Source organism: Cololabis saira, chromosome 8 (genome assembly GCF_033807715.1).
Source record: "Cololabis saira isolate AMF1-May2022 chromosome 8, fColSai1.1, whole genome shotgun sequence".
In the NCBI taxonomy this organism is placed as follows: Eukaryota; Metazoa; Chordata; class Actinopteri; order Beloniformes; family Belonidae; genus Cololabis; species Cololabis saira.
Genome location: NC_084594.1, coordinates 8,271,600 through 8,298,589, shown reverse-complemented (window position 1 = coordinate 8,298,589; position 26,990 = coordinate 8,271,600). Strand labels below are relative to the sequence as shown.

Here is a 26,990-nt window from a genome sequence, read left to right as displayed (position 1 = left end):
GTGACGATAACGATAATATATAAAGGAATATCGTAGACGGATAAAAGCGAGACTAAAATGTAGATTACAAAATAAAAACTCTGCTAAAACGTGTCTTCATTCTCGTTGACCAAAACGAGACCATTAAGGATCTACCAAAGATCCTTAATGTCCATGTTTCCAGTAGTTTCTCTGGTTTAATGTCCATGTTTCCAGTAGTTTCTCTGGTTTAATGTCCATGTTTTCAGTAGTTTCTCTGGTTTAATGTCCATGTTTTCAGTAGTTTCCTCTGGTTTAATGTCCATGTTTTCAGTAGTTTCTCTGGTTTAAAGGCCATGTTTTCAGTAGTTTCTCTGGTTTAATGTCCATGTTTTCAGTAGTTTCTCTGGTTTAATGTCCATGTTTTCAGTAGTTTCTCTGGTTTAAAGGCCATGTTTTCAGTAGTTTCTCTGGTTTAATATCCATGTTTTCAGTAGTTTCTCTGGTTTAATGTCCATGTTTTCAGTAGTTTCTCTGGTTTAATGTCCATGTTTTCAGTAGTTTCTCTGGTTTAGTTCTGCTGGGTGACGTTAGTCCTCAATCCCAGTCGCTGCAGCGGGGAATCAGATCCAGAAGATGCAGCTGCAGAGTTAGAGGCTGATGCCGTTAACGCAGAGCTCTAGGTTCACGTCAATTAAAAAAAAAAAGTGTATCCAAAACTTTGGATACACTTTCCTACATAGATGTGGAAAAGAAAACCAAATGTGTCGTGGAAAAAGAAAAAGACGGAGAGAAATGCGGAAAAATAAATATGTTGTAAACTCAAATTAGAGTCTTCTGTATCTGGAATGAATGTATTCTTGAGTCTATAAGGTAACAATAATATAATAAGATAACCTTGTTTGAATTGTAACATGGGTTTGGCTAAATACAATCTTTGACTAAAACGAGACTAAAATGGTCCTGGACAATTCTGACTAAAATAAGCTCAAACTTTTAGTCGACTGAAACTTGACACAACTAAAAGGAGAATGGGAACGGGACTAAAAATATATTAAAACTAAAATGATAACTTGACGCAAAAACTAAACTAAAACTAAAATTGAAACAGGCTGACAGAAACAACACTAAGGGCCAATCCCAATGTTCACCCTACTCACTACCATTTCACCCTCAAAATGAAGCCACAAGGGGTAGGGCTTTGTAATCTTCCCTAGGGATTGGGACACCACTTGCTACGTCACTGCGTGGTTTACGTTCGAGTACGTAAGCGACTGCGTAGTTACGTTTGCACATACGTCACACCATATCAGGAAGCCCAGAGCTAAAAGCTGTTTTAATTTACGCTGTAGCGCTGTTAATATGCCACTTTATTAAGTTTTAATATTTTTTCCAGGTGTAAAAGTAACCGTTAAGATCCCCAACCTGGCCTCAGTTAATCCAAATAACGCCTGTTAAGAAATTTGCTCCGATGTTTTCGGGGATGAGAGGATCGCCGGCCTTTTATGGTTCCGTGTTAAATCGTCGCAGAACCTACGCCGTAGGTTACGCGTTGGTGTAACGCGGAACCATAAATCAGCCTTTATTCTGGCAAGATCTGAAAAGACTTCGCAACAACGAGCAAGCGAGTGATTATGTACATTCACTGAGTAGGGGTGTCACGGTACACACAAGTCACGGTTCGGTACGTACCTCGGTACAGGGGTCACGGTTCGGTACGGGTTCGGTACAACGGGAAAAAAAATACAAAAAGTCCCAAATGTATAAGACGAGTTTTTTCTTCCTTTATTTTGATCATAGCATTTGAAAGTTAAAGTTTGTTCAATTGGCTACAAAACTAAAAAGCATCTCTTATTAAAATGTAAAATAAATAGAATAAAACATTTAACTTGTGCATTAGTGTTTTTAATTTTACCACGGACTGGTTTATGTGAGTGCGGGATGGTATTGTAACGAGCTCGAGCACTTGTAATAAATACTTGAACCCGGGCTCCTCTACTGCTGCATATGGGCAGAGCCGTCTGGGGGCGGAGCATTCTCCATGGGCCTTATGATAGTCATTTTAACGTTCAACAACATCATCCTACCATCAAACTACATTTATTCTCACTTTTATTGAGCCAAGCCTATAGGCCTATGCTGCAGAAAGCAGAGTAAAGTCACACACACACACACACACACACACACACACACACACACACACACACACACACACACACACACACACACACACACACACACACACACACACACACACACACACACACACACACACACACACACACACACACACACACACACACACACACACACACACACACACACACACACACACACACACACACACACACACACACACACACACACAAGCCTGTCAGCTGTCAATCACACGGCGCTACGTGCACATGCAGCGATTCAAGCTGGTTGGAGATCATTTGCACACATCGTACTGACTTTTAAACTGCATGTGAACACCTTAAGTCAGTCAAGTAATCTGATCAGACTGGATTCATCAACCCGCTTGCAGCACCTAGATAAGCCAGTCGCAACCGCCTTGTTAATGCCATGTGTACGGAGACATGGATATTACAGTCTGCGCATGCTCGAGAATTTCCCCCGGGTGGGGTTTTCCCCCGGGGGAGGGGATTCACCCGGAAGTGAAAGGAGACGACGCAACGCTGCTCAGTAGTAGCACCCTGGAGTGTCGTGTGACTGCTTCAGGGGTGTCGTCAAAATATTTCCTATTCTGACGTTTCATATATAAATACTGTATTTTCGCGACCATACGGGCGCCGTGTGAAAAGGCATAGCCGCAGTCTTGTGTCATATTTCTGTATTTAAAACACACACGGCGCACCGACCGAAACGGCACACACACAAGAACACACACACAAGCACAGGAGTGTGCGTATTTAAAAATACAGCGGGAGCAAAACTTTGTTTGATTGTAGACTACTTTATTTCAGTTTTTACATTAATCAAACCCATTAAGTCTCATCCTCTGTTTCCTTTCCTTGTTGATAAGCGGAGGTCAACCGGAAGTGGCTCTTTGTTGAAATGGTTACCATGGTTACCTCGGGTACAGCGCCACCTAGCGTCACGGAGTCAGCCATGCTCTGGTTACAGTGGCTTATTCAATCTGATTCAGTCTGATCTCAGAACAGCATGTGTAATCAGACAAGTTGATCCAATCTTCTGCATGTCATTATCTGATCAGATCTCCAACCACCTTGAATCGCTGCATGTGCACGTACTGACAGACCGACTCAGTTCCATCTTTGATTCAGCTTAAATACAAAAAAAACATAACTGGTCTAAAATGACACAATCTATCTAGATAGATAGACACAGCGGTCTATAACATCATTTCTGAGCTCTATAACAGAGAATAGACTCGGCGGTCTAGTTGACAACAACACAAGCACATTACAGGCAGCTGGTCAAGACACATTCTGATAAAGACATTATTTAAGAAGGTAACACTGACTCACCAATGGCAGTCGCCTCTTCCATAACCCAAAATAATCCAGGTAACGTGGAAAACAGGGTAACATTCAAAACTTTGTACAAATTTAGTCCTCTTTTAAACTTTAGCGCTAATCTCCTTCACGGCAAATTTGCTGTGACTGTTAAGGCTGATTTATGGTACCGCGTTACACCAACGCAGCGCCTACGGCGAAGGTTGCGCGTCGCCGCATAACCTCGCCGTAGACTGCGCCGTACCCTACGGCGTATGCTCTGCGTCGATTTAACGCAGAACCATAAATCAGTCTTTACAGCCAACCAGCTTTGGCTGGCGGCCCCGGTGCGTTCAGGACAGTTGTAAATTAAGAATTAGAACATTTTATCGTTATTATAGCCTACAATTTATGATGATATATGAATTGCACATATATTTATTGATATGCACAGACTAGCACACATTTAGGTCTGTAATGGAACGTGACTGTTGATATTTATAAGGGAAAAAAAACGATGATTGATTTTTTTTTTTGTTTTTTTTTTTTTTTAACTCAGTCAGACGTATTCGCCGTATGACTGCGTGAACCGAACCGTGACCCCCGTACCGTGACGGGACGGGACGAATACAAATACCGTTACACCCCTATCACTGAGTGAATATTATGAAAGTAAAATATACATTTCTTGCTAGAAATGTAATCAAAATGCATTTTTATGCAGAAACTAACTCAAAATATTGATTTTATTCACAAAAAAATTAGAAATGTCCGCCATGTTTTTTTGTTTGATTCAGTCTGCAAATGATGATGTAAAGCATTCTGGGAAATTTCTCTAGCCCTCGGTCAGCGAGTCAGCATCTGAAATCCCTAGCTTTTAAGGGCTAGATTCATACCCCCAACCCCTCGTTTAGGCAACTACCCCTACATGCAAAGAGGAATTGGGACACCACTACCCTCATGGGAACACGCAAAATGTAGGGGTAGTGCTGAAAAGTAGGACTAGGGGGGGATTGGGACTGGGCCTTAGTGTCAGTGGGAGACATTAACGCCAGAACCAACCTTCTCTCCATCATTGTTGGACTCAAAGATGTAGCAGACGGCGCGGCTGTCGCCCCGCCCGCCCGCCGCCGCCGCCTGCAGAACGAAACCAAACAGCCTCTTGTTGTCCTGGTGGGACGAGCACTGGACCACGCTGGACAGCGGGAACTGCAGGAGGACAGGGGACATGAGCAAAGACGTGGAGGGGGGACACCGGGAGAAATGTCCAAGCGGGGAGACGGCCGTCGTCTTACCCTGAGTCGAGTGACCTGCGTCTGAGGATCGATGAGCCTGAAAATGAGACAAACATTATTATGGGTTTACAGAAGTTAACGGGATTATAACCAGACTGAACCGGACTTGTCTGCTTTTGTTGTGAATCAGTGGGATATAAAATAAAGCCAACACATCCCAACAAGACTTTCCTTCCAGGATTAACACAAAACAGACGCATAGATAAGTTTTGTGGGAATTTTGGCAAAATCTCCAGGTTTCTCCTTCACCCTCAAACCCGGATCTGCCACCATCTAGTGGAATACAGAATATACTACATATGGGTCAATGACGAATGTGTACACATAAATTCATATGAAACTTTTAAATTAAGTGATTTTTGTCAAGATGAATTGGCACTAGCCTTAAAAAAAAGTCATGTGGTGCAACCATGATTCATATTAAAATAAATTAATTTCCTTAACATCTTGACATCTTTTTTTTTTACAAGTTTTCAGTATTATACAAAAATGGTTGTTTTTTTAATGGTCGCGTCACATGATATTTCATAAAATGGACATCAGTCAAACTTTGTTTGTATATTATGATGGAAATATAAATATAAATGTGTTGCAATCTTACACACTACAAGACAGTTCAGAAATCATGCCAGATAGAAGAAGATTGATTTAAATACATTTAGAGTGATTTCAAAAACGTTTTCAAAACAAGAGTCGTGGTCGGACGGTCGCACCACATGACATTTTGACGCTTAAAACAACAAAAAAATCCCAAATAACTAGTATTTTTTGTAAATTTCAAGTGAGTCCATATGTGGGACAGGTAGTTCATATATATGGTATTTTCTTATCCATTTAAATCTTTTTTTGAATTGAAAAAACATCTGTTTTTGGGAAAATGTAGGCGTCACGTCATTGACCCATATACTCTTCGCACAACACTTTGTTATTACCGCTTGCTACTTCATTTTATTATATCTTTATATTTTATTTTGTACATTTTGTACATCTTATAGTTACTTATTCTTATCCTATATGTTGTCCACCGTCACTATGTGTAATGCTGCTGCTACACTACAATTTCCCAGCTTGGAATAAATAAAGTCTATATATCTATTTATCTGTACATCCATCCATCCATCTAGTGCTAGTTCCTTATTTGCAAAAATGGAGAGAAAATGCTCCAAATCAGTTCCAACATTTGTTTGACAAAGATAAACTCAAATCGTTGGCAGAGCTGATGTTGAAATATGAATTCTCAAAACAGGACTTTTATAAATACTTACAAATTCAACATCTAAAAACACCCTTAAAAAAGGGAAAAACCCCTATCATTGGGGCTGACAAATCTTGAGGAGCTTTTGGTGAAACACACGTCTTTAAAAGGGAAAATCTCTGTAATTTATAGTGTTCTGTTGGACCACTACAGCTCTGTCTTGACCTCACGTAGGAACAAATGGCAGAAGGATCTGGGACGTGCTCCTGATGAAGATCAGTGGGATGATACAAGTCAGAATGTTTTTTCCTCACTGTCAACAAAATTATAAATTCATGCACAGGATGTACCTTACTCTGCTCCGCTTAAGCAAAATGTTTCCTAATTCATCTCCCAGATGTCATAGATGTAGGATATATAAAAGGGTCAATTATGCATGTTTTCTGGGAAATTAAAACATTTGTGGAAGGCGGTACATGTTGTAAGGTTGTGGAAACCCCACTGGACATCACTAACTGGACACAACATGCAGGAAGAGGATGATCATAATGTCCTCTATCGCAAAAAAATCTTGCTCAATTGGAATCAACAAAGACCTTCATCACTCAATCTGTTTAATCTTAAATGAGACTTTAAGGCTGGAACAATACAGGACTGTCTCAGAAAATTAGAATATTGTGATAACGTTCTTTATTTTCTGTAATGCAATTAAAAAAACAAAAATGTCATACATTCTGGATTCATTACAAATCAACTGAAATATTGCAAGCCTTTTATTATTTTAATATTGCTGATTATGGTTTATAGTTTAAGATTAAGATTCCCAGAATATTCTAATTTTTTGAGATAGGATATTTGAGTTTTCTTAAACTGTAAGCCATGATCAGCAATATTAAAATAATAAAAGGCTTGCAATATTTCAGTTGATTTGTAATGAATCCAGAATGTAAGACATTTTTGCATTACAGAAAATAAAGAACTTTATCACAATATTCTAATTTTCTGAGACATTCCTGTACATCCTAAAGAATAAGGGGTATGACTTCCGGAGAATATGGGGGCCGCTTAAGGACGTCTGACGCTACCATATCACAATAGGGTTTGGCTCGCTTACATAACATCCACAAAGGATGAACTGTGAACTGTGAACATGGACTGATGCCATTTCATTTACGGTAGGTTTTGTTGCTGTTATTGTCTTTTTTCCTGTTTCCATTTTTTCTGTCCTCCCTGATTTCATTGGTTGTCTGCTATGTTACTAAAATGTTAAAAATGCAGAAGCAGAAATGGCCAAGAACAAAAAAAGGTGTATCAGTGTCGAAGGGGTGAAACTATGGAACCTCCTGGATGAGGAAGTAAAAAAAAGTAGCTCAATTTACAAATTAAAAAAAATTATAAATCTAAAATAATAGATAAATATAGAACACTAATATAAATTATCTTGATATTAAATATCCAACTGTCTAAATTATGCTGTCCTCAATCGTGATCTTTGTTCATTTTCTTTGTTTTATTTGTTCGTTTCGTCTTCTTCTTATTAGTATCTTTTTTCCTTTTCTGTAGTCTGCCTTTTGTTGAAAAGGATAGGCAAAATAAGCCATGAGGCTTCAGCCTATACCTTTTTGCTAAAAAAAAAAAGAAATGTGTATTTTTTTAAAGTCCGAAATGAAATAGAGTAACAAGGCTGTTTTTAAAATGTAAGGAGTAAAAAGTACAGATAATTGCGTGAAAATGTAAGGAGTAAAAGTAAAAAGTCGTCTGAAAAAAAGAAAAAAGTATTTGTACTTTGTTACTTGACACTTTGTACTTTGATACTGACTTGACACTTTGTTACTTGACACCTCTGATACCTACATACATACATACATACATACATACATACATACATACATACATACATACATACATACATACATACATACATATATGTGTATACATATACAGTGAGTATATGCAAACATCTTTAATGTAAATGACCAAAACAAAATAAACTAAAATAAAGAAAAAGAGAAAGAACAGACAACAGTTCTCACTTGAGGCAGTCGCAGGTGACCAGCAGGTGGGACTCCGTCATCCTGAAGATGTTGTGGATGGCTCTGGCCGCCAGGATCTGCCTCATGGTCTCGGAGATGATGTCCGTCGACTCGGCCGTCTTCACCTCCATGGAGCCCAGGAAGCGAGCGATGAACAGTTGGTGGAGGATCGAGTCTGCAGGACAGGGAGGATAAATATCTCTGTCCCCCCAAGGGTACTGTAGTCCGGTCATAATTCTAGTCCCATAATTTATACTCTTTTTCCCCCCCCATCGTTGATATTTATGTTCATAAATAAAGGTTATGCAGGTGGGCCATGATTGTGGAAACACCATGGAAACATGTTCATGCCCCTCTAATGAACAATTAGGAAAGAATTAGGATATAATCTATATATTTCCTATTGTATTTAATGTAAATATTCAAGTTTAGTTTATGTAATTTTAATTTGACTGTTTATTTTATTACCTGTACATTGCACTGTGGGTCAGAGAGGACTGTAATTGAATATGTGCTGTATGTCTATATAGAATATCTGACAATAAAGCTTGAAAAACTATCAGAAAAAAGACAAAAATAAACATTTTTGTGTTGCTCCCTGAAGCTCTAAATATATTAATCTGCTTTTACTTTGTAAACTGAAACACGGTTTTGATTGAATCCACTCTGAATGAATATGGAGGTAGATTTGTGTCTTAAATATTCAATCAAAAAAAAGATTGCTTCAAATCAGAAAATATATTTTCAATTAAAAAAAAAGTGTTCAAATGCAATTTTTTGGGTCTCAAATATTTTTTTGCATTCACACACTTTTTTTCTTTGATTGAAAGTTTTTTTTATCGAAGTGATTTTTTTTTTTCATTGAAAATATTTTTTTCCTTTTTGAAGCAACTTATTTTTTGATTAAATGATAGACACAAATGTCCTACCCACAATATGGCCCAAACACAAAAAACACTACTTCAATCAAAAAAGTAGCTTGAAACAAAAAAAACCTTCACTTCTATCAAAGAAAACATTTCCAATCAAAGAAAAACAGTGTTCAAATTCATCTTTTTTTTCTTTGATTGAAATCATTTTTATTGATTGAAATGAATTTGTTTTTAATTGAAAATATATTTTTTGATTGAATCAATCTTTTTTTTTTGATTGAATAATAAAGACACAAATCTACCTCCATAAATGAACTGCTCTGTATGTGAAGTCGTTTGTTGTGGCTGTAATAGCTCACTGCTGCCCCCTTGTGGCCAACGAGGCAGAAAAGACGAGCATGAGGTGGGTGTTTTCCGCCCACCCGCCACAAGGGGGCAGCATTGATCCAAAACAATTCAAAACTTTCTGAAAGTGTGAAAGCAGCAGAAAACGTGGATAATTATTTCTTATAAATAAAAAAAGACAAACATAATGTACCTTCACTGTCTTCTGGGGTGTTGTCTCCGGACTCTCCGAACGGATTACTCCGCCTGTGCACACAAAAGCAGAGAGGTCATAACCCCGACTCATCAGAGCAAAAACACAATTATCATGCATGCTTTATTCTACGCTAGAAAGGATAACACACTCTATACTCAAAATAAGTGGGAAAAATAGGCTGGACGGAGTCTCTCGTGGGAAGCTTTAGGGGAAATATGCAGTTTTCAGTGCACCTTAACCAGTTCTTAGACTGGAGAGAACACTATTGGAAAAACATACGATTTTTTAAGACTCCACATCAAGAAAAATACAATGTGGTTCAATGACAGCAAATCACTTCCATACAGGACTGTCTCAGAAAATTTGAATATTGTGATTTTCTGTAATGCAATTACAAAAACAAAAATGTCATACATTCTGGATTCATTACAAATCAACTGAAATATTGCAAGCCTTTTATTATTTTAATATTGCTGATCATGGCTTACAGCTTAAGAAAACTCAAATATCCTATCTCAAAAAATTTGAATATTCTGGGAATCTTAATCTTAAACTGTAAGCCATAATCAGCAATATTAAAATAATAAAAGGCTTGCAATATTTCAGTTGATTTGTAATGAATCCAGAATGTATGACATTTTTGTTTTTTTTTTAATTGCATTACAGAAAATAAAGAACTTTATCACAATATTCAAATTTTCTGAGACAGTCCTGTATGTCACACAGAGGTTTGGTCTTTTACAGACCTTGGACCAATTGCTTTCTTTTTTTTTTTTTACATAATGTCTTTTCTGTAGGTGTCGACTGCCTTTTCCATACAAAATAAAAACCAAAAACTTTGCGTGCCGGACATCCGTAACGTTCACGTGAAATGTAGGCCTCCAGTTGACCTGGAAAGTGTGAAAGACCCCGACACGACGGCCCACCCACCTGCCGGACTGTGCGGCGCTTTTGCTCTGTGCCGAGTTCTCCTCGCTGACGGGGGAAATGATGTCAAACTGGATGGGCGTTTCCGGGGCAACCAGAGCATCCAGGGAGAGCACGGATAGAGCGGGCGACGGCTCGGACCCCACCGAGCTGATGCTGCTCGCTCTGGCTGTTCTTCCTTTACTGGAAATGAGAGGAAGGAGCTTGATTATGAAGGTTTAAATGAGCACGCACACACACACGAAGACACGAACACACACACACCTGCTGGGCCTCATGCTCTCGTGTCTCTGCTGGAAGGACGGTGATGGCGTTACTGCCTCCAGGGCGGTTTGGTTCACTCTAGCTGCCAGCTCCTGCCAACAACAGAGCAGTGATGAAGTTTTACTCCGAGTCCAACATCCCACTACTTTGACTTTGTACCGTATCGCCCCGAATATAAGACGACCCTGATTATAAGACGACCCCCTCTTTTTCAAGACTCAAGTTTGGAAAAAAGACTTTTTGAACACCAAATTCAATTTTCATACAGAAAATAATGACAGTACATCTGAAACAAATGATTATAATAATATATTCGAGAGAAAAAGCATGTTATTTTGCCTCATTCAAATCATCATCTTGAAGTTTGCATCATAACTTCTCCTTAGCTGCCGGTTAACCTGCCGATCTTCCACCAACTTTTCTCATTTCTCCATCTTCTGTTATCTCTTCTCTTATTTTCTTCTCTTTTCTTTCTTAGCGCTATTTTTTATTTTTCTTCTTCATGACAGGAGTTCGCTTTGGCCTGGGGAGTTTAGTTCAGCATTGGCTTTAAAGATATCTGGCGCCATCTAGCGTTGTGAATGGGTATAACGTCTAGACCCCGAATGTAAGACGACCCCCACTTTTTCAGTCTTATTTCAATGCAAAAAACACCGTCTTATATTCGGGCCAATACGGTACTTGACGCGCGCGCCATCGCTACACGTGGATAAAGAAACATCTCAGCCGTAACTGAGTGCGTTCATGCACATCAGTCCCCATCTGTCACTTACATGAAGACATTGTTTAATTTCAGAGTCAGAGTCAGAGTCCTTACAAACACCAGGAAACTGGACCATATTACACCGGTCATGAAATCACTACACTGGCTTCCAGTGAGTCAAAGGATAGAGTTTAAAATCTTACTGCTGGTCTACAAAGACCTGAATGGTCTTGGACCAAAATACATGGTTGATCTGTTAGTTCCTATGAAGCTCCCAGACCCCTGAGCTTCATCTGGATCTGGTTTGTTGTGGTTCCAGAACCAGAACCAAGCCAGGTGAGGCAGCGTTCAGTTATTCTGCTCCTCACCGGTGGAACAAACTTCCTGTAGACCTGAGGTCTGATCCAACTGTCAGCTCCTTTAAATCAGGACTAAAAACATTACTGTTTACTGAAGCGTACTCCTAAATTAAATACTTACCTGCTGGACTCTACTGCCCTTAGTTTTAATAACTTGTGCTTTTATTATTTGACCTCTTTTACCTAATTTGTTATTTACTGTTTAATTGCCGCTTTTACCATTGATGTAAAGCACTTTGAATTACCTTGTGTTGAATTGTGCTATACAAATAAACTTACCTTGCCTAATTTGCTAATTCTTTTTGTCGGACAAATACCTGACATGTTTCTGCGATTCCTGTCAAACCTGACAGGTGAGTCCCGTTTCCTTTTAACATCAGCTGATAAATGGCAGGTCACACACAACATCCTATGACTCTGATGAAGGCGAAAGGAATCGCTGAAACATGTCAGGTATTTAAAAAAAACAAAAAAAATCTTGTCCGACAAAAAGAACCATAAAATTAAATTGTAGGGCCCAGGAGAAAATGAACTTTTAAATCACTACGTGAAGACATTGTGTCGATCAGCTTCGTGTTTAGAGAAGATGTAGGAGGGCGCTGCCTTTTACTGCATTTGTGCACCGCGCAGTTGCATTTTGGGAGATATTTAACCGGTTTTATAAAGTTTGCACCTTCAAAACCTCATTTTTTTGGTAATTTTTTTCTTCAGCCTTTCTGAAAAGGTCATTCTGCGTATATTCAAACAATATTAACATCCCCCTAAGGGCAGATGTGTGTCATTTACCTCTGCGTTCTCGCTGAGGTAGATCCTCTTGGAAATGTTGTTGATGGTGGCAATCCACTGTTGGAGGAGACGGCAGAGACAGACGGTGAGTAAACAAGGTAAAAACAATGCAGATCAGGTGTTTCAAGACGTTTTACCTCCTCGCATTCCTTCCTGCTCTCCGCCTGCAGGGTCACGACTCTGACAACACAAGAGGGCAAACAGGGACATTGATACCATCATGTGGGAGGGGGGGGGGGGTCAGATTATTATTGAAAAGGTAGCCGGCTCACTTTTTCCCATCGAAGGAAGTGACCTGGAAGCAGAAGCGGCGGTCGTCACTATCGACGGCCATGACGGAGCAGTTGTCCAGGTCCGTGACCAGCCCCCCCGCCACCTCGCCGCGGCCTTGCTGCATCAGGTTTCCTCCCTGCGTGAAGAAGTACTGGCGCTCCCAGGACGACGACACCAGGCCCGTCTTACTGCGAGACGGCAGGATGCACTGATCAGTTCTCCAATCAACCGTATTTGTTGGTCAACGATTTTTAAACAACCGGACATGCCGCAGTCGTCATAGTGATCGTTTAATCTCACTTAAAACCGCCAAAAGAAATATTTGGTTGCTGCAAATCATTTGCTATTGTGCCTAAAGTGCAGCGACGAGCAGAGAAGTTACGTCCTGTTATTGTTTTTATAAGAAAATACTCCAAATCGTGACATTTTCAGTTAGATAAAAGTACGTGGTCACACGCACGCACGCACGCACACACACGTAACTGAAAAAATCAATACTGAATCTCTTGAAACAAGATCAAACATTCTCCTCCAAATAATGATAATAATAATAGTAATAATGACAATAATAATGATTATAATAACAATAATTATTATTATTACGACAATAATAATAATAATAATTAAAGCTGCAAGCAGCGATGAACGGGCCCTCGTGCGTGCAATTTTCACCCATAAAGATCAAGGACTCAAAACTAAAACCGATGACATCACCCATGACTCTTTATGTCAAACCATTCAAAAAGTATGGCAGAAAATAGGAACTATCAAATATCGTCCAATCAGAAGAAGGAGGGGTGCGCTTTTTGGCGTTTATCGTCGCCAAGGTAACGCTTTTGACTGAGAAAAGTAATACGTGTGGTCGCAGGATGGAGACGCACATTTTGATGTATAACACACCTGGGTGCACGTTACGGTTCGGGCCGCATTAACGGCCAAAGAAATGGCATAAATTGCGCCAAAATTACACGATTAATTCAAAATGGCCGACTTCCTGTTCAGTTTCGGCCAATGGCGCCAAGAGACTTTTCTTTAAGTTGCGACATGATACAGGTGTGTACCGATTTTCGTGCATATACGTCAAACCGTATTGTGGGGCTTGAGGCACGAAGTTTTCTAGGGGGCGCTGTTGAGCCATTAGGCCACGCCCATTAATGCAAACCATTAAATGTCACATTTTTCGCCAGGCCGAGAACAACTCCTGCAGATACAATAGGGCCTTCGCACTGTAAGTGCTCGGGCCCTAATAATGATTATAATAACGTAGAAAAACTAGCTATAGAAACTAAACGCAACAGGAATCGGCCAGATGTTGACCGGTGGTAAATCTCCTCTAAGCACCAATGTGAACGTCACTAAGTGAACATTTTATATTGTATTTGTTTCGTCAAAAGTGCAGAAGTGAAAAGACAAATGTTTCATTCTTCCTTCGTTCCTCACTCGATGTTGCAGAAACCTTAAAGTCAATAATGCTGGTGTGTAAACGGTGAACAACGGTGAGTTACACAGCTCAAGTGTGGGAGAGGAGCTCCTGAAGATGACCACAACCAGTGTGTGTATGTATATTTTTATGGTTTTTTTACTTCCTAAAAGAACTAAAGGGACAATAACTTTGCACACACAGGTTCATTCTGACATTTTCACATTAAATACAAACTACTGGAGGAAGTTCATATTCTCTTTGTGTCCACACTGCAAGATCGTAACCTAACAGCAGCTCATAAATCTGCTTATATAAAGTCTTTTACTTCATATAAGACATTTTTATAGCGTCGGAGGAACAAAAGGTGGCGACTGCTTTGAAGGACGTCTCTGCTCAGCGATGAATCCGGCGGACAGAAGTCATTAATCGGCTGAATGTGTCAGTCAAGCACCTGAACCTGAAGAAACTGAAGTAAAGTTCTCATCGCTGTTTAAAGTCGGCTATAATGACGTTTCTTACGCTGGTGTGTTTCAGAGGACGTTTTTTGTCGTTTTTTGTTATTTGAGTGCTGCAGAGTTTCACCTGCATGAATAAATAACTAAACACAATAAACATAAATATTCGTACAAAACGTTTCAATATCTTAACTAAAGACAATAAAAATATCGCTGTAGGATCTTTAACAGCAATACAAATCAGGAAAGTGAGTGTCAGTGTCCTACTTGCGGATGTACAGGTATCCCTGCCTCCTGGTCAGGCTGCGACAAACAGGTGAGTGGGCGGGGTCAGGGTCACATGGCACGTACAGGGGGTCACATGACCGTTCCATCTCGTGGATGGTCTGCTGCATCTGCCCCACCTCTTCCTCCATCTCCCGCCGCACACTGCACGCACACACACATGTTCAGGTCTTCATCTTACCCTGCGTTCACACTGAAAGCGTCAAAAATCTCCTGACACCAGCATCACGCTGCTTGGTGCGTTCACACTGAAAGCAACATGTACTGTCGACACCTGCAGTGGGCGGGGCTAAAACTTCGCTGCAGAAGTGGAGGGAACAGTGTATATAGCCTACACATACTGTATAGCGTGCACATCTTCAGTTTCCTATTTCACCATGGCTCACACTCTGGGACGCCTTCTTTATATTTTAGTGTTATTTCCGCGTAGATGATAGTGAGTTTGATGCTCCTTAACAAGTTTGGTCCGCAGATCAACATCAACCGCCAGCGAGCCCTTGCTCCCGGTGAATCATAAATCCGCCTAGGCTGATTTATGGTTCCGCGTCACACCAACGCAGAGCCTACAGCGTAGGGTACGCGGCGAACGAACACCGTACGGTGCGCGTCGCCGCGAACCCTACGCCGTCGGCTACGCCGTCGATTTAACGCGGAACCATAATTCAGGCGAAGCTGCAGTCTGTCTGCGGTGAACACTGACACACAGGGTCGTAGCGGATTTGGTCATGATGTTTAAACTGTGTTTTGTGATTAATAAGCACCGTTTTTAATTATTTTGCATTGGATCAATGTAGCAAATAAAATCGTTCGGACCATACAACTCCTCAACCATCACTTACGTGTTTACGTGAGCAGTTCAGGTTTGCTGGATGAAATATATTAATTCCTGATTAAATAAGTTTGTTAGTACACAGCTCGGCTCATGTACGCATGTGAATGAGTGTACGTTTGTGTGTACACGAAAGTAAAATATGCATTGAGGCTTTTGCTTCAGGAATCCCGGTCTGTGATTGGACGCTGCCTCGGCGTCGCCGCTGCTCATTTGCATAAAGTTCGGATTTTTCAACTTCAAATTGACGCGCTGCTCCGGCTGCTCCCAACGCCTCCGCTGCCTCTGCTGCTCCCGACGCGCGTTTTCATAGAAAATGAATGGCAGCCGGCTGCCTATGACGCCCGTGACGCTTTCAGTGTGAACGCAGGGTTACAGTCGCTGCCTTTCATCGTGAACAATTTGATTTGGGGGTGGACGCGCCGACGGCTGGACTCTTACTTCTGGACGCTGGTTCCTATCGTCCCCAGGAAATCCTCCCACTGCTGCGTGAGGTTTTCTGAGCCCAGCTTGAAGAAACTGATCTGAAGAAAACCAAACGGGTAAAGAAACAATGTCAGGCTGGATCCAGATCCTGTGATTGTTGACGTGGGATCCGGACGGAGCCCGAATCACGCACACGGGTTGGTACCTGCGCCTGCATGTAGCCGAGCAGCGGCTCCAGCAGAGCCGTCTTCTTCTTGTACTGCAGCATGTTCAGGGAGCAGAAGTAGTGCATCATGGTCTGGTGCTGCTTCTTGCGTGAGGTATAAACGTCCTCCACCACCTCCGCCCGCACCTGCAGCAAACACACTTTACTTTCAGACGCCAGATAACATCACATCATTCAGCTGCTGGTTGGACGACCCTGAAACTGTCGGCATCCAGACAGACTCGTCCCTGAGACATGAGACGACTTCTGTGGGAAAACCTGAAGCAATACAGCGATTAACGCGGACGGAAATGTCAAACCCAGAAGCTGGTACCTTGTCGTTGTCCCTCCTCTTGGACAGGCGACTGTATCTGTTGATGGCGGTGTCATGATCTGCAGACGGCAGGAAAGAAACAAGATTTTTATTTACAATGTTAAGTGTAAAAAAAAAAAAAAAGAAACCTAAAAGAACAAACAGCATTTTCATTCACGCTCATCTTCATTTAATTTATTATTTAATGATATTACTAGTCCATGACCTGTGCTGCATGTAATTTGCTGTGTATTTTCCTCTTTTTTTTAGATTTTAATTATTTTATTTAATACTTTTTTAATCAATGTATTTATTTTTTATTTCATTGATTAATATTTGTTGTTATTACTTTTTTCTCATTTATTTTATTTTTGGCCTATGGGGTCTGGCATTACAAAAAAATGTTAATAAATAAAAAAAAATAAAAATGTTAATAAATAAATTCTTAATAAATAAATTTAAAAAAATAAAATAAAAAATGATATTACAACTTATTATTACAACAACAATGATATGATGAAGGTTAATCATCATATAATACACATAAACATATATTTCACCACAGCGGGAAGCTCAACTATATGATTTTCCTCATTAATTTGTGTTTCAACGATGCTCCAGAGGCCACGTATCAGACGTGCATCACGTCAACTCAAAGATGGATTATATTTGAGAATCTGGGTGAAACAAACTGATCAATAATTTTAAATGCAGCTTTAAGGAGGTGCACCATCTTACCATCACTAGCTATCTGGAAGACTTCTTTCAAGGTCAGGATCTCTGGAGAGAGACAAAAAAAAAACGTTATGACATGATTAAAATGTGTCCTCATCTTAATATTGCTGCAGAGAAGAAAAAAAACAAAAACAAAAAGCAGCCTGCTTCCATCATTGTGGGAGTGCTCAGAAAAATCCAAACTCTCCATACAGAAAGTGGGATACAGAAACTTGTTTTTTTACTTGCTATTCCTACAGTCTCCAAAAGCAGAATTGGAGGCAGAGCCTTCAGATTTCACCCCTTTAACCTCTGGAATAATCTCCCAGTCTTGGTCTGAGAGGCGGACACACACTCTGCCTTTAAGAATCGGGTTAAAACCGACTCAGGCTATGCTTAGAGACAGTTAGACTGATGTTACTGGGTTTTTTTTTAATGTTTTTGCTGTTCTTTTGTTTCTCTGATGCTGATGTTTTATATTATGATGTGTGATATCTGAACACTTTTATCACTGATGATGATCTTTTTCTGATGCTTATGTTTTTATACATTATTTTATTATACAGGACTGTCTCAGAAAATTAGAATAATGTGATAAAGTTCTTTATTTTCTGTAATGCAATCAAAAAACAAAAATGTCATACATTCTGGATTCATTACAAATCAACTGAAATATTGCAAGCCTTTTCTTATTTTAATATTGCTGATTATGGCTTACAGTTTAAGATTAAGATTCCCAGAATATTCAAATTTTTTGAGATAGGATATTTGAGTTTTCTTAAGCTGTAAGCCATGATCAGCAATATTAAAATAATAAAAGGCTTGCAATATTTCAGTTGATTTGTAATGAATCCTGAATGTATGACATTTTTGTTTTTGTAATTGCATTACAGAAAATCACAATATTCAAATTTTCTGAGACAGTCCTGTATGTGATATCTGATCACTTTTATCTCTGTTTTTTGTGTTGTGAAGCGTCATGATTACCTTTGTTATGATTTGACGCTATACAAATGAATTGAAATTGAATAGAAAATTGAATAGAAAAAGAATGTTTCTCCTGTATTGATGAGGGAGATTAAACATGATGGGCCAACTCTGATGAAGTCCTAGTGACTGAATGTACCAGACTGTCCCTGTCTGATATATTTGGACTGTTCAACAATAAGAAGTGCGTGCATCCTACCCTTCAGGTCTCTCTCTTTAAACTGAGTGATGGGAAACATCATGGCGTCAGCAAGCTGGGTGGACAAGACGGCATGACAGGAGCTGAGCTGGAGAGAAAGAGAGAAGAGAAAGGGAACGATCAATCCCGGCACGTCCTCTCCCGGACATCCAGAGATGAGGCGTGGGCGTCTCTCACCTCATCAATGACTTTAGCGAACTGCTGCAGGGTCGAGCTCATCACCTCATCGTCGCCCCCTAGAGGAAAACGCTGCACACGACACCAAGAGCAGAGAGCAGTACATGCACGTCATACACAAGTAACTACACATTAAATGCACTGCAAAGGAATGTAAAGTACTTCATCATTGACAGAAAAATATAAAAAATAAATGTTGAGCAACTAAGGGCCAATCCCAATACACCCCCCAATTTCTACCACTAGCCCTCCCTCACTACCACTACCCCTAAAAAAAGAAGCCACAGATTTTAGGGCACTTGAAATCTTCCCAGGGGCCTGTCCCAATACTCCCCCTACTCCTACTTTTCAGCACTACCCTTAGATTTTGCTTGCTACATCACTGCGTGGTTTACGTTCGGGTACGTAAGCAACTGCGTAGTTACGTTTGCACATACGTCACACCATATCAGGAAGCTGAGAGCCAAAAGCTGTTTTAATTTCCGCTGTAGTGCTGTTAATATGCCACTTTATTAAGTTTTAATATTTTTTCAGGCGTAAAAGTAACTTAAGATCCCCAACCTGGGCTCAGTTTATCCAAATAACGCCTGTTAAGAAATTTGACCCGATTTTTTCAGAGATGAGAAGAGCCGCCGGCTCGGAGCAGCAGCAGCAGTTCACGGCCGGAGTACAGACATGATCGCGCTGCGCCGTCGTCCCGGGGGAGAAACCTGCAGCTCTGTGGAGAATTACCGCTGGCTGAAATAAATAATTTAGGAAGATAAATGTTGGTTTAATAGATGAAATCTAACAGTTGTAGCTACGCCTGTTAAGAAATTTGCTCCGAAAATTTCGGGATTTCTGCCTGCCGGCTCGGGAGCTGATTTATGGTTCCGCGTTAAATCGATGCAGAGCCTACGGCGTAGGGTACGGCGTAGGGTACGGCGTAGGGTACGGCGTACGGCGGTCGTCGCCGCGTAACCTACGCCGTAGGCTCTGCGTTGGTGTAACACGGAACCATAAATCAGCCTTTATTCTGGCGAGGTTTGAAAAAGACTTCGCAACAACGGGCAAACGAGTGATTATGTACATTCACTGAGTGAATATTATGAAAGTAAAATATATATTTCTCGCTAGAAATGTAATGAAAACGCATTTTTATGCAGAAACTAACTCAAAATATTGATTTTATTCACTAAAAAATAAGAAATGTCCGCCATGTTTTTTTTTTTTTATTCAGTCCGCAAATGACGACGAAAAGCATTCTGGGAAAAGATTCATATCCACTACCCCTCGTTTCCAGCACTCCCCCTAGGTGAAAAGAGGAATTGGGACACCACTACCCTCACGGGAACGTGCAAAATTGTGTGAGCCAAGGGCTGATCAAACTAATTTATACAAACTAGAAAGGATGCAACGTGAAGTGTTGGATGGTGCAGTGAATAGAGAGAGGTGTGGTAAAGGTAGATGCGTGTGAAGCGACAGATAAGGCTGGTGTCTATTGTTAAACTGCTAAAGGCTGCAGTGATAAGGCTGATGGGAGGCACAGCTGACGTCCCGTGATTTAGAGGCTTTTGTCCTCTGGCTCTGGCAACAGCAGTAGCTGGCACGATAAGGCCGGGGGCTAATTTTAAATCACGTTGCGGTAATTATTTTACAGCATGCGTGGCGTCTCAGTCCAGGTGCTGGAGTTGGACCGCTCTTTTCCCGACTGGAGGATAATGCTCCGAACCAACAGGGAGTCGGTGCCTTTCAACTGAAATCGGACGCCAACATTTCCAAGTTCCCAACAGGAAATTCCTCCAGTACTATAATCCATCCCAAAAGTATATTTCAATGTTTAAGACATATAACTGGCCACAGACGCAAGTAAAACACACAAAATAAGAAAAGGTCTGTTTTCAATATCTAAAATATCTGCACAAAAAAACTACGATGGTGTTCATAGAAATATTTATATACACACTTTTATCCGTCAAGATTGTGGGAATATGATATGTTTGTTACCCTCACGTCACATGTCTTCAGGTTTGTTTACAACAAAGTTTTGTTCCATCACTTTAATCTGCAGGATATCTGACGGTTTGCATGTTTTTACTGGCAAAGGACAAAGTCACGGGGAGTGAAAATCCGTCCAGAGAGTCTTGTGACGTTTGTATTTGAGAAACAGACTGTGAGCTGCATATCTGGGGAGCAGCATGGACTCCATCTGATGCCAGAGCAGAAAAGAAAAAGATTCAGCTGATTACTCCCGATGCTCGTTCTGGACAATCTTTGGATCAAATGTCCAAGATGTTCTTTCTTGAACAACAGTGGATGTGAGGAAGCCTCAGACTGAAGACGCTCTGTTGTGAAGAGGATGCTCAGGGCTGTCCGTGATCTTCGTTTCATGAAGTTTCCTCTTTTTTGATCAGCTCTAGAGGCTCCAGGACAGAACCAGCCTTCATTATCAGTTTGATCAGTTTCTTTAAGTCTCTGGCTCTGATGCTGCTCCCCCAACAGATGTGATCTCACGGTCCACAACAGACGTATAGAAAATATTAAACATATTTCTGAAAACACTGAAGGACCTAAGCTTCCTTAAGAAGTTAAGTCTTTTTCTTTGCAGTCTGTAAGACATATGCCCGATCACTCATATCCAACCAAATTATTTGGATCCAGCATGTGTGGGATATAGAAAGTAGTGCAGAAAAGTAAGCGGGCCATTGCTTCTCTGATACTGTTGCCATGGTGAATCTACGTATCACGGCTTCATTGATGAAGGTTTTTTTTTTTAATAGACTGCGTTTAAGCGCTTAATCCACACAGAGCTTATTGTTTTAATTCAAATCACCTGATTATAGACTGGAAACTTACAAGTTTTCCATGACAAATTAATCACCTCTTGGTTGGCTTTCTAACTTGGAGTTTGCTGAGCCTCTCCTGGTGTAAAGTAGGCAGTGGCTCAGGGTGTCTACAGGTTTGACCAAGGTACATTTAAGACTTTTTAATACCATTTTCAAAAGAAATATAAGACAAAAAAGACAAGTCACTAAGAAATCCAGCGCTCGGGTTGAGGTTGCCAGATCTGGCTGACAGGTTCCAGCCCAAACACGATGTAAAACCCGCCGAAATAATGAAAAAAACAGCCCAAATCGTACATTCTCTATGTTAAAACCATAAATCATGAAATGCCTAATACATTTCCAGCATCACAACACCACTAAATAGCCAAGAAAAGTTCAGGCTCCAAACAAAGACTACAATTAAATTGAGTAGATTTTTTGCACATGTATATTAAGATATCAAGTGTTAAAGGGAAAGTTCGGTTTTTTACAACCTGGACCTTATTTCTGGCATTTTTTATGGTTGTATACTCACCCAGAGGTGTTTGGTGTCATTTGGAGTCCTTCGGAAGATATTAGGAGTTTTGTGCGAGCCTCTTCTCCATATAACGGTGGCGCATAGGGCACCCGCGGGACACAGACGATGCAGAGTCTAAATAACACATGATTGCCGCGAAACTCTTCATTTCTTTTATGAATCACTAGATCTGCTTCCAGGACCTGTTGTAACATTGTGGCGCTGTCTGTGTAATAAATAAAATAAATAAATCAGTTTGTAAACAAGACCTCTGAACTCATGACGTCATCTCTGTGCGCGCACTCTGTCCTCCGTTCAGTGAGCTCTTCAGCCGTATACTCTGGCTCAAAACGGTAAGGACGTCCATCACATTCAAAGTCGTCGTCCACAACCTCAGAATTTGACAAATATTCAGACATGTTTCAAATAACTAACAGTAAACTAACAGTAGCGAACTCCAGCTGTAGCTGTACACGGAGCTGTGTCTGGGACGCGCGCACAGAGATGACGTCATGAGTTCAGAGGTCTTGTTTACAAACTGATTTATTTATTTTATTTATTACACAGACAGCGCCACAATGTTACAACGGGTCCTGGAAGCAGATCTAGTGATTCATAAAAGAAATGAAGAGTTTCGCGGCAATCATGTGTTATTTAGACGCTGCATCGTCTGTGTCCCGCTGTGCCCCGTTCACTACCGTTATATGGAGAAGCGGCTCGCAAAAAACTCCTAATATCTTCCGAAGGACTCCAAATGACACCAAACACCTCTGGGTGAGTATACGACCATAAAAAATGCCATAAATAAGGTCCAGGTTGTAAAAAACCGAACTTTCCCTTTAAAGTATGAAATTCTTTGTTTTGTTGTTTTGTTTTCTTAAACTTCTCTTGAAGTGTTGTTTTTTTACATGTACAAAAATAAAATAAATAAAATTAAAAAAAAAAATCAAAAACCAAATACAACATCAGTGAGTTTATTGTGCAAGTTTCTACTTTTCTCTGCCTTAATGGCTACTTTTTTGTTAATAATTTATCCTGAATATTTAGTAAAAATCAGGAAACGCAGCCCAGATTTGATCAACCTGCCAAGTCCTATATTTTTCAGCCCAATTGGACAGAAACCCGCCAAATCTGGAAACACAGATTTAGAACCTCCACGGGAGATTCTCAGCAAAACGATGAAATAAACTTTTTAATGATGACTGGATACATTCCCTCTAAAATTAAGACCCTTGGATTGAGATTTAAGACCAATTAAGATATTTAGAGGCCTTACTTTAGGAAAATTGAATTTAAGACTTTTTAAGGACCCGCGGCCGCCCTGCTACCTGCTTGTCGTACTCTTTCAGCAGCCTGGAGGTCAGGTGTGTCGCAGCACTCAGCTCATTCTGAAAGAAAAGAACAGCAACACCGATCAGCTGGAGGCACAAAATCCAATCAGTATTGACCTAGTAATGCTGCTTCACAAGAACACACTACTTCTACGAATCAAAATATGTGTGGTGTACCTGTGCATCGTAAATCCTTTGCATGGCCTCATACAGCTGTGAGCAGTAGTTGGAGATGGCTGCAGTGTCTTCCTCAAACACTCCCAGCAAACTGCGCGTCTATAAAACAGAAACCAATAAATTATCCTGGTGGAAATGTCAGTGTTGCATTTTATTAAAATCTCAACATATAACGTTGCTAAATGATCCCTTTGTTACACCATAAAGCCTCACCCACTATCTATGCAAATCCACACCTGCTACTCATTCCCACAGAGCAACTCTTTACCCAAGGTGTCATGCAACAGTATTTTATGCTTTTGGTTGGCAAGCATCTGTAAAAAATTAAATAAATATCATGGAAATATCATGTATTAAAAAAAAAAAAGCGATGTGGCAGCAAGATTTATACGTAAGGACAGGCTTGTCAGGGTGCACAGTGCCGATATAATATGGGATCATAAGCCAGGTTGCTGACAATGATAACTGTCAGCAAACTGATAGTATATCAGTTAATTATTCTGACAATATTATAATGAGGGGCCCTCATGGTTCACCATGACTACCATGATATCACTGAATTTAAACAGCTTATACTTTTAAAATGTCTGTTGATGAGTTTAGGACTTGAAGATTGGAAGTGCAACAATACAGTTCAAATAGTTTGTGTACGAACAAAGTTAGGAATCTGATGTCACCCTGTCAAAAGTAGAGTTTGCATGCGAAGAATTTGAGGTCATTCTTTTATTCATGCAACAATTTAAATGTTCTCTGTTTATCTGATGTTGGCGTATGAATATGAAGTTCATTTTGGACTCTGAAAGTAGCATTGACATATTATGCTACTGCACGTGCGTCAGTTTACTGTAAATCACATTTTTACATTTTCTGCTGTTATCAGATTTCCTTTTAGCTGTCAATGTCCTGCTCTGAATTACTGCACTTAAACACATTATATATATATATATATATATATATATATATATATATATATATATATATATATATATATATATATACATACACACACACATAAATATACATAAATATACACACACAGTACTCGGGTTGTAAAAAAAAAATCGGGGGGGATGGTGGATTTTATCATATGGGGACAGATAATTTGTGCTGATTACAAATAATATAATATATTACAAATAATAGCACTGACCAAAACACCTGCAGAAATACTGCAGGAATGACATAGCAGCAGTTAAATGCAGCCTTCTGTAAGCTTTAAATATCCACTGGGCTTACATCAAATACATCAAAACACAACAATAAAAAAACAGTTTTTCTGAACTTATCAATATGACTCTGTCCTTCACAGGATAAGTAAAATGGATCACTGCAAAAACTCAAAATCTTAACAAGAATATTTGTCTTATTTCCAGTTAAAATGTCTCATTTTAGTAAAAAAAATCTCATTACACTTAAAACAAGACTCATCACTGGAAAAAACAACAATTTTCACCTGTTTCAAGTAGATTTTCATTTGAAATAAGTAGAAAAATCTGCCAGTGGAACAAGATCATTTTTGCTTGTAATGAGAAGATAAATCTTGTCCCACTGGCAGATTTTCCTACTTATTTCAAGTGAAAACAGGTGAAACAGGTGAAAATTGTCAAATAAGTTATTCTTCAGGTGTTATTTTTCTGGTGATGACTCTAAATGTTGAAATAGCAGTAAAACCACATTCATTGATGAAATGACATAAGGGATGGAAAGGGGGGATGGCAGTTTTACTGGGGGGATTATTTTTTACCATTTTTATTTCAAGGGGGGATGCCATCCCCCCTCATCCCCCCTCAACTCGAGTACTGTACATACATACATATACACATAAATGTATGTGTGTGTGTGTGTGTATATATATATATATATATATATATATATATATATATATATATCAGGAATGGGCGATATTTTACCGCTCACGATATATACCGTCAAAAAAATTCCCCACGGTAAGAATTTGTCATCTCGCGGTAAAAACGATAAATTCCTCTTGATGACGTTTTTGTGTAAAGCCTGAATTATGGTTCTGTGTTAAATCGACGCACAACATACGTGAAGTGAGTGAGTGAGTGAGTGAGTGAGTGAGTGAGTGAGTGAGTGAGTGAGTGAGTAAGTAAGTAAGTACGGAAGGAAGGAAGTGAACCAGAAAGAAGGAAAGAAAGATATGAGCCAGAAAGAAAGAAAGAAAGAAAGAAAGAAAGAAAGAAAGAAAGAAAGAAAGAAAGAAAGAAAGAAAGAAAGAAAGAAAGAAAGAAAGATTCCCGTTGATACGTGTTTGTGTAACAAACATGGCGGATCTGAGTCATTCCAGTTTTGCAGTACAGGTGTAACTCATTTAATTGTTTTTATTAATTCAATGTAATTGGTGTAGTTTAGTAGCATTTAGTATTCTTTTAGAGCAGTGTTTTGGGGGCTCCATGAGACTGAATGTGGTGATAGATTTATAGTTACAAAAGGTGGAGTTGAATTGTTTTTTTTTTTTTTGTTTTTTTTTTTTTAAATCGTAATTTTTATCGTTATCGGGATAAATGCCAGAAATTATCGTGATACATTTTTTAGTCCATACCGCCCATCCCTAATAATATATATATATATATATATATACATATATATATATATATATATATATGTATATATATATATATATATATATATATATATATATATACATATATATATACACATATACAAAAGACATTTAGATGGTAATGTATCAGATAAATCATCATTGTTTCAATCAATCCCCAGCAGGATCAGTGACGTCACAGCAGGATCAGTGACGTCACAGCAGGTGTTGTGCCCTGGATTTTGGTGCAGGAACCAACATAATTAGGCTGGATTCGTTTTTCCACCCGTTTGAGAGCAATGCAGCTGCAGCCTTTGGTATTTGCATATGTAACCGTAACCGTGGAGAAACAGAGTGCAGCTAAACCCCTGCTTCTCTCCGCCGCACGTCCGTAAACACTCACAAAGACAGCTAGCCTGGGGCTAACGGTAGCACACTGCCAGGTCTGCGGGGAAGGGAGACGCGTACCTGCGGGCTGTCCTCCAGCGTCTCCTCCAGCGGCAGCTTCTCTATCCCCGGCATGGCTGTGGCTGCTGGGCTGTCAATCGGTGCGGATCGATAAAAGCAGATCGGCCCGACAACTCCCACTCCAGATTTCTGTGCTACACGAATTCACAACACCCCGACACAGCTCCGCCCACTGCTCTGACGTAGGCCCCCAGGTGGACGCTGATTGGACAGGAGAAACTTCCATGAATTTGATTGGATGCTCATTTAAATGGGGGAGAGAGACGCCATTTTGGCTCTAACTATGCTCAGTTTCATCGTAGGCGTCTACAGCAAAAAGATCCGGAATGGCGATCTACCTGTTTTTGTTTCAGGTCAGTTACATTCAGTACTCGAGTTGAGGGGGGATAAAAACGGTAAAAATCATCCCCCCTGAAATAAAAACGGTCATAATCATCCCCCCTGTAAAACTGC

General features: G+C 39.9%; 1 protein-coding gene across 1 annotated transcript in view; it reads right to left on the bottom strand.

Moving 5' to 3' along the window:
* LOC133448288 (DCC-interacting protein 13-alpha-like) overlaps positions 1 to 26,697 on the bottom strand; it is a 31,896-nt gene extending 5,199 nt beyond the window's left edge. The window contains exons 1-19 of the mRNA XM_061726678.1: positions 26,538 to 26,697; positions 23,507 to 23,605; positions 23,327 to 23,386; positions 18,678 to 18,749; positions 18,501 to 18,588; positions 17,339 to 17,380; positions 16,622 to 16,680; positions 16,288 to 16,434; positions 16,098 to 16,180; positions 14,810 to 14,971; positions 12,664 to 12,852; positions 12,529 to 12,571; positions 12,392 to 12,448; positions 10,544 to 10,635; positions 10,283 to 10,462; positions 9,350 to 9,402; positions 7,940 to 8,114; positions 4,712 to 4,748; positions 4,479 to 4,625 (exon numbers count right to left, since the gene is read on the bottom strand). Of these exons, the coding sequence (XP_061582662.1) occupies positions 4,479 to 4,625; positions 4,712 to 4,748; positions 7,940 to 8,114; positions 9,350 to 9,402; positions 10,283 to 10,462; positions 10,544 to 10,635; positions 12,392 to 12,448; positions 12,529 to 12,571; positions 12,664 to 12,852; positions 14,810 to 14,971; positions 16,098 to 16,180; positions 16,288 to 16,434; positions 16,622 to 16,680; positions 17,339 to 17,380; positions 18,501 to 18,588; positions 18,678 to 18,749; positions 23,327 to 23,386; positions 23,507 to 23,605; positions 26,538 to 26,591 (1,839 nt within the window). The 5' untranslated portion in view covers positions 26,592 to 26,697. The remainder of the gene's footprint in view (positions 1 to 4,478; positions 4,626 to 4,711; positions 4,749 to 7,939; positions 8,115 to 9,349; positions 9,403 to 10,282; positions 10,463 to 10,543; positions 10,636 to 12,391; positions 12,449 to 12,528; positions 12,572 to 12,663; positions 12,853 to 14,809; positions 14,972 to 16,097; positions 16,181 to 16,287; positions 16,435 to 16,621; positions 16,681 to 17,338; positions 17,381 to 18,500; positions 18,589 to 18,677; positions 18,750 to 23,326; positions 23,387 to 23,506; positions 23,606 to 26,537) is intronic.
* Between the last annotated feature and the right edge of the window lie 293 nt (positions 26,698 to 26,990).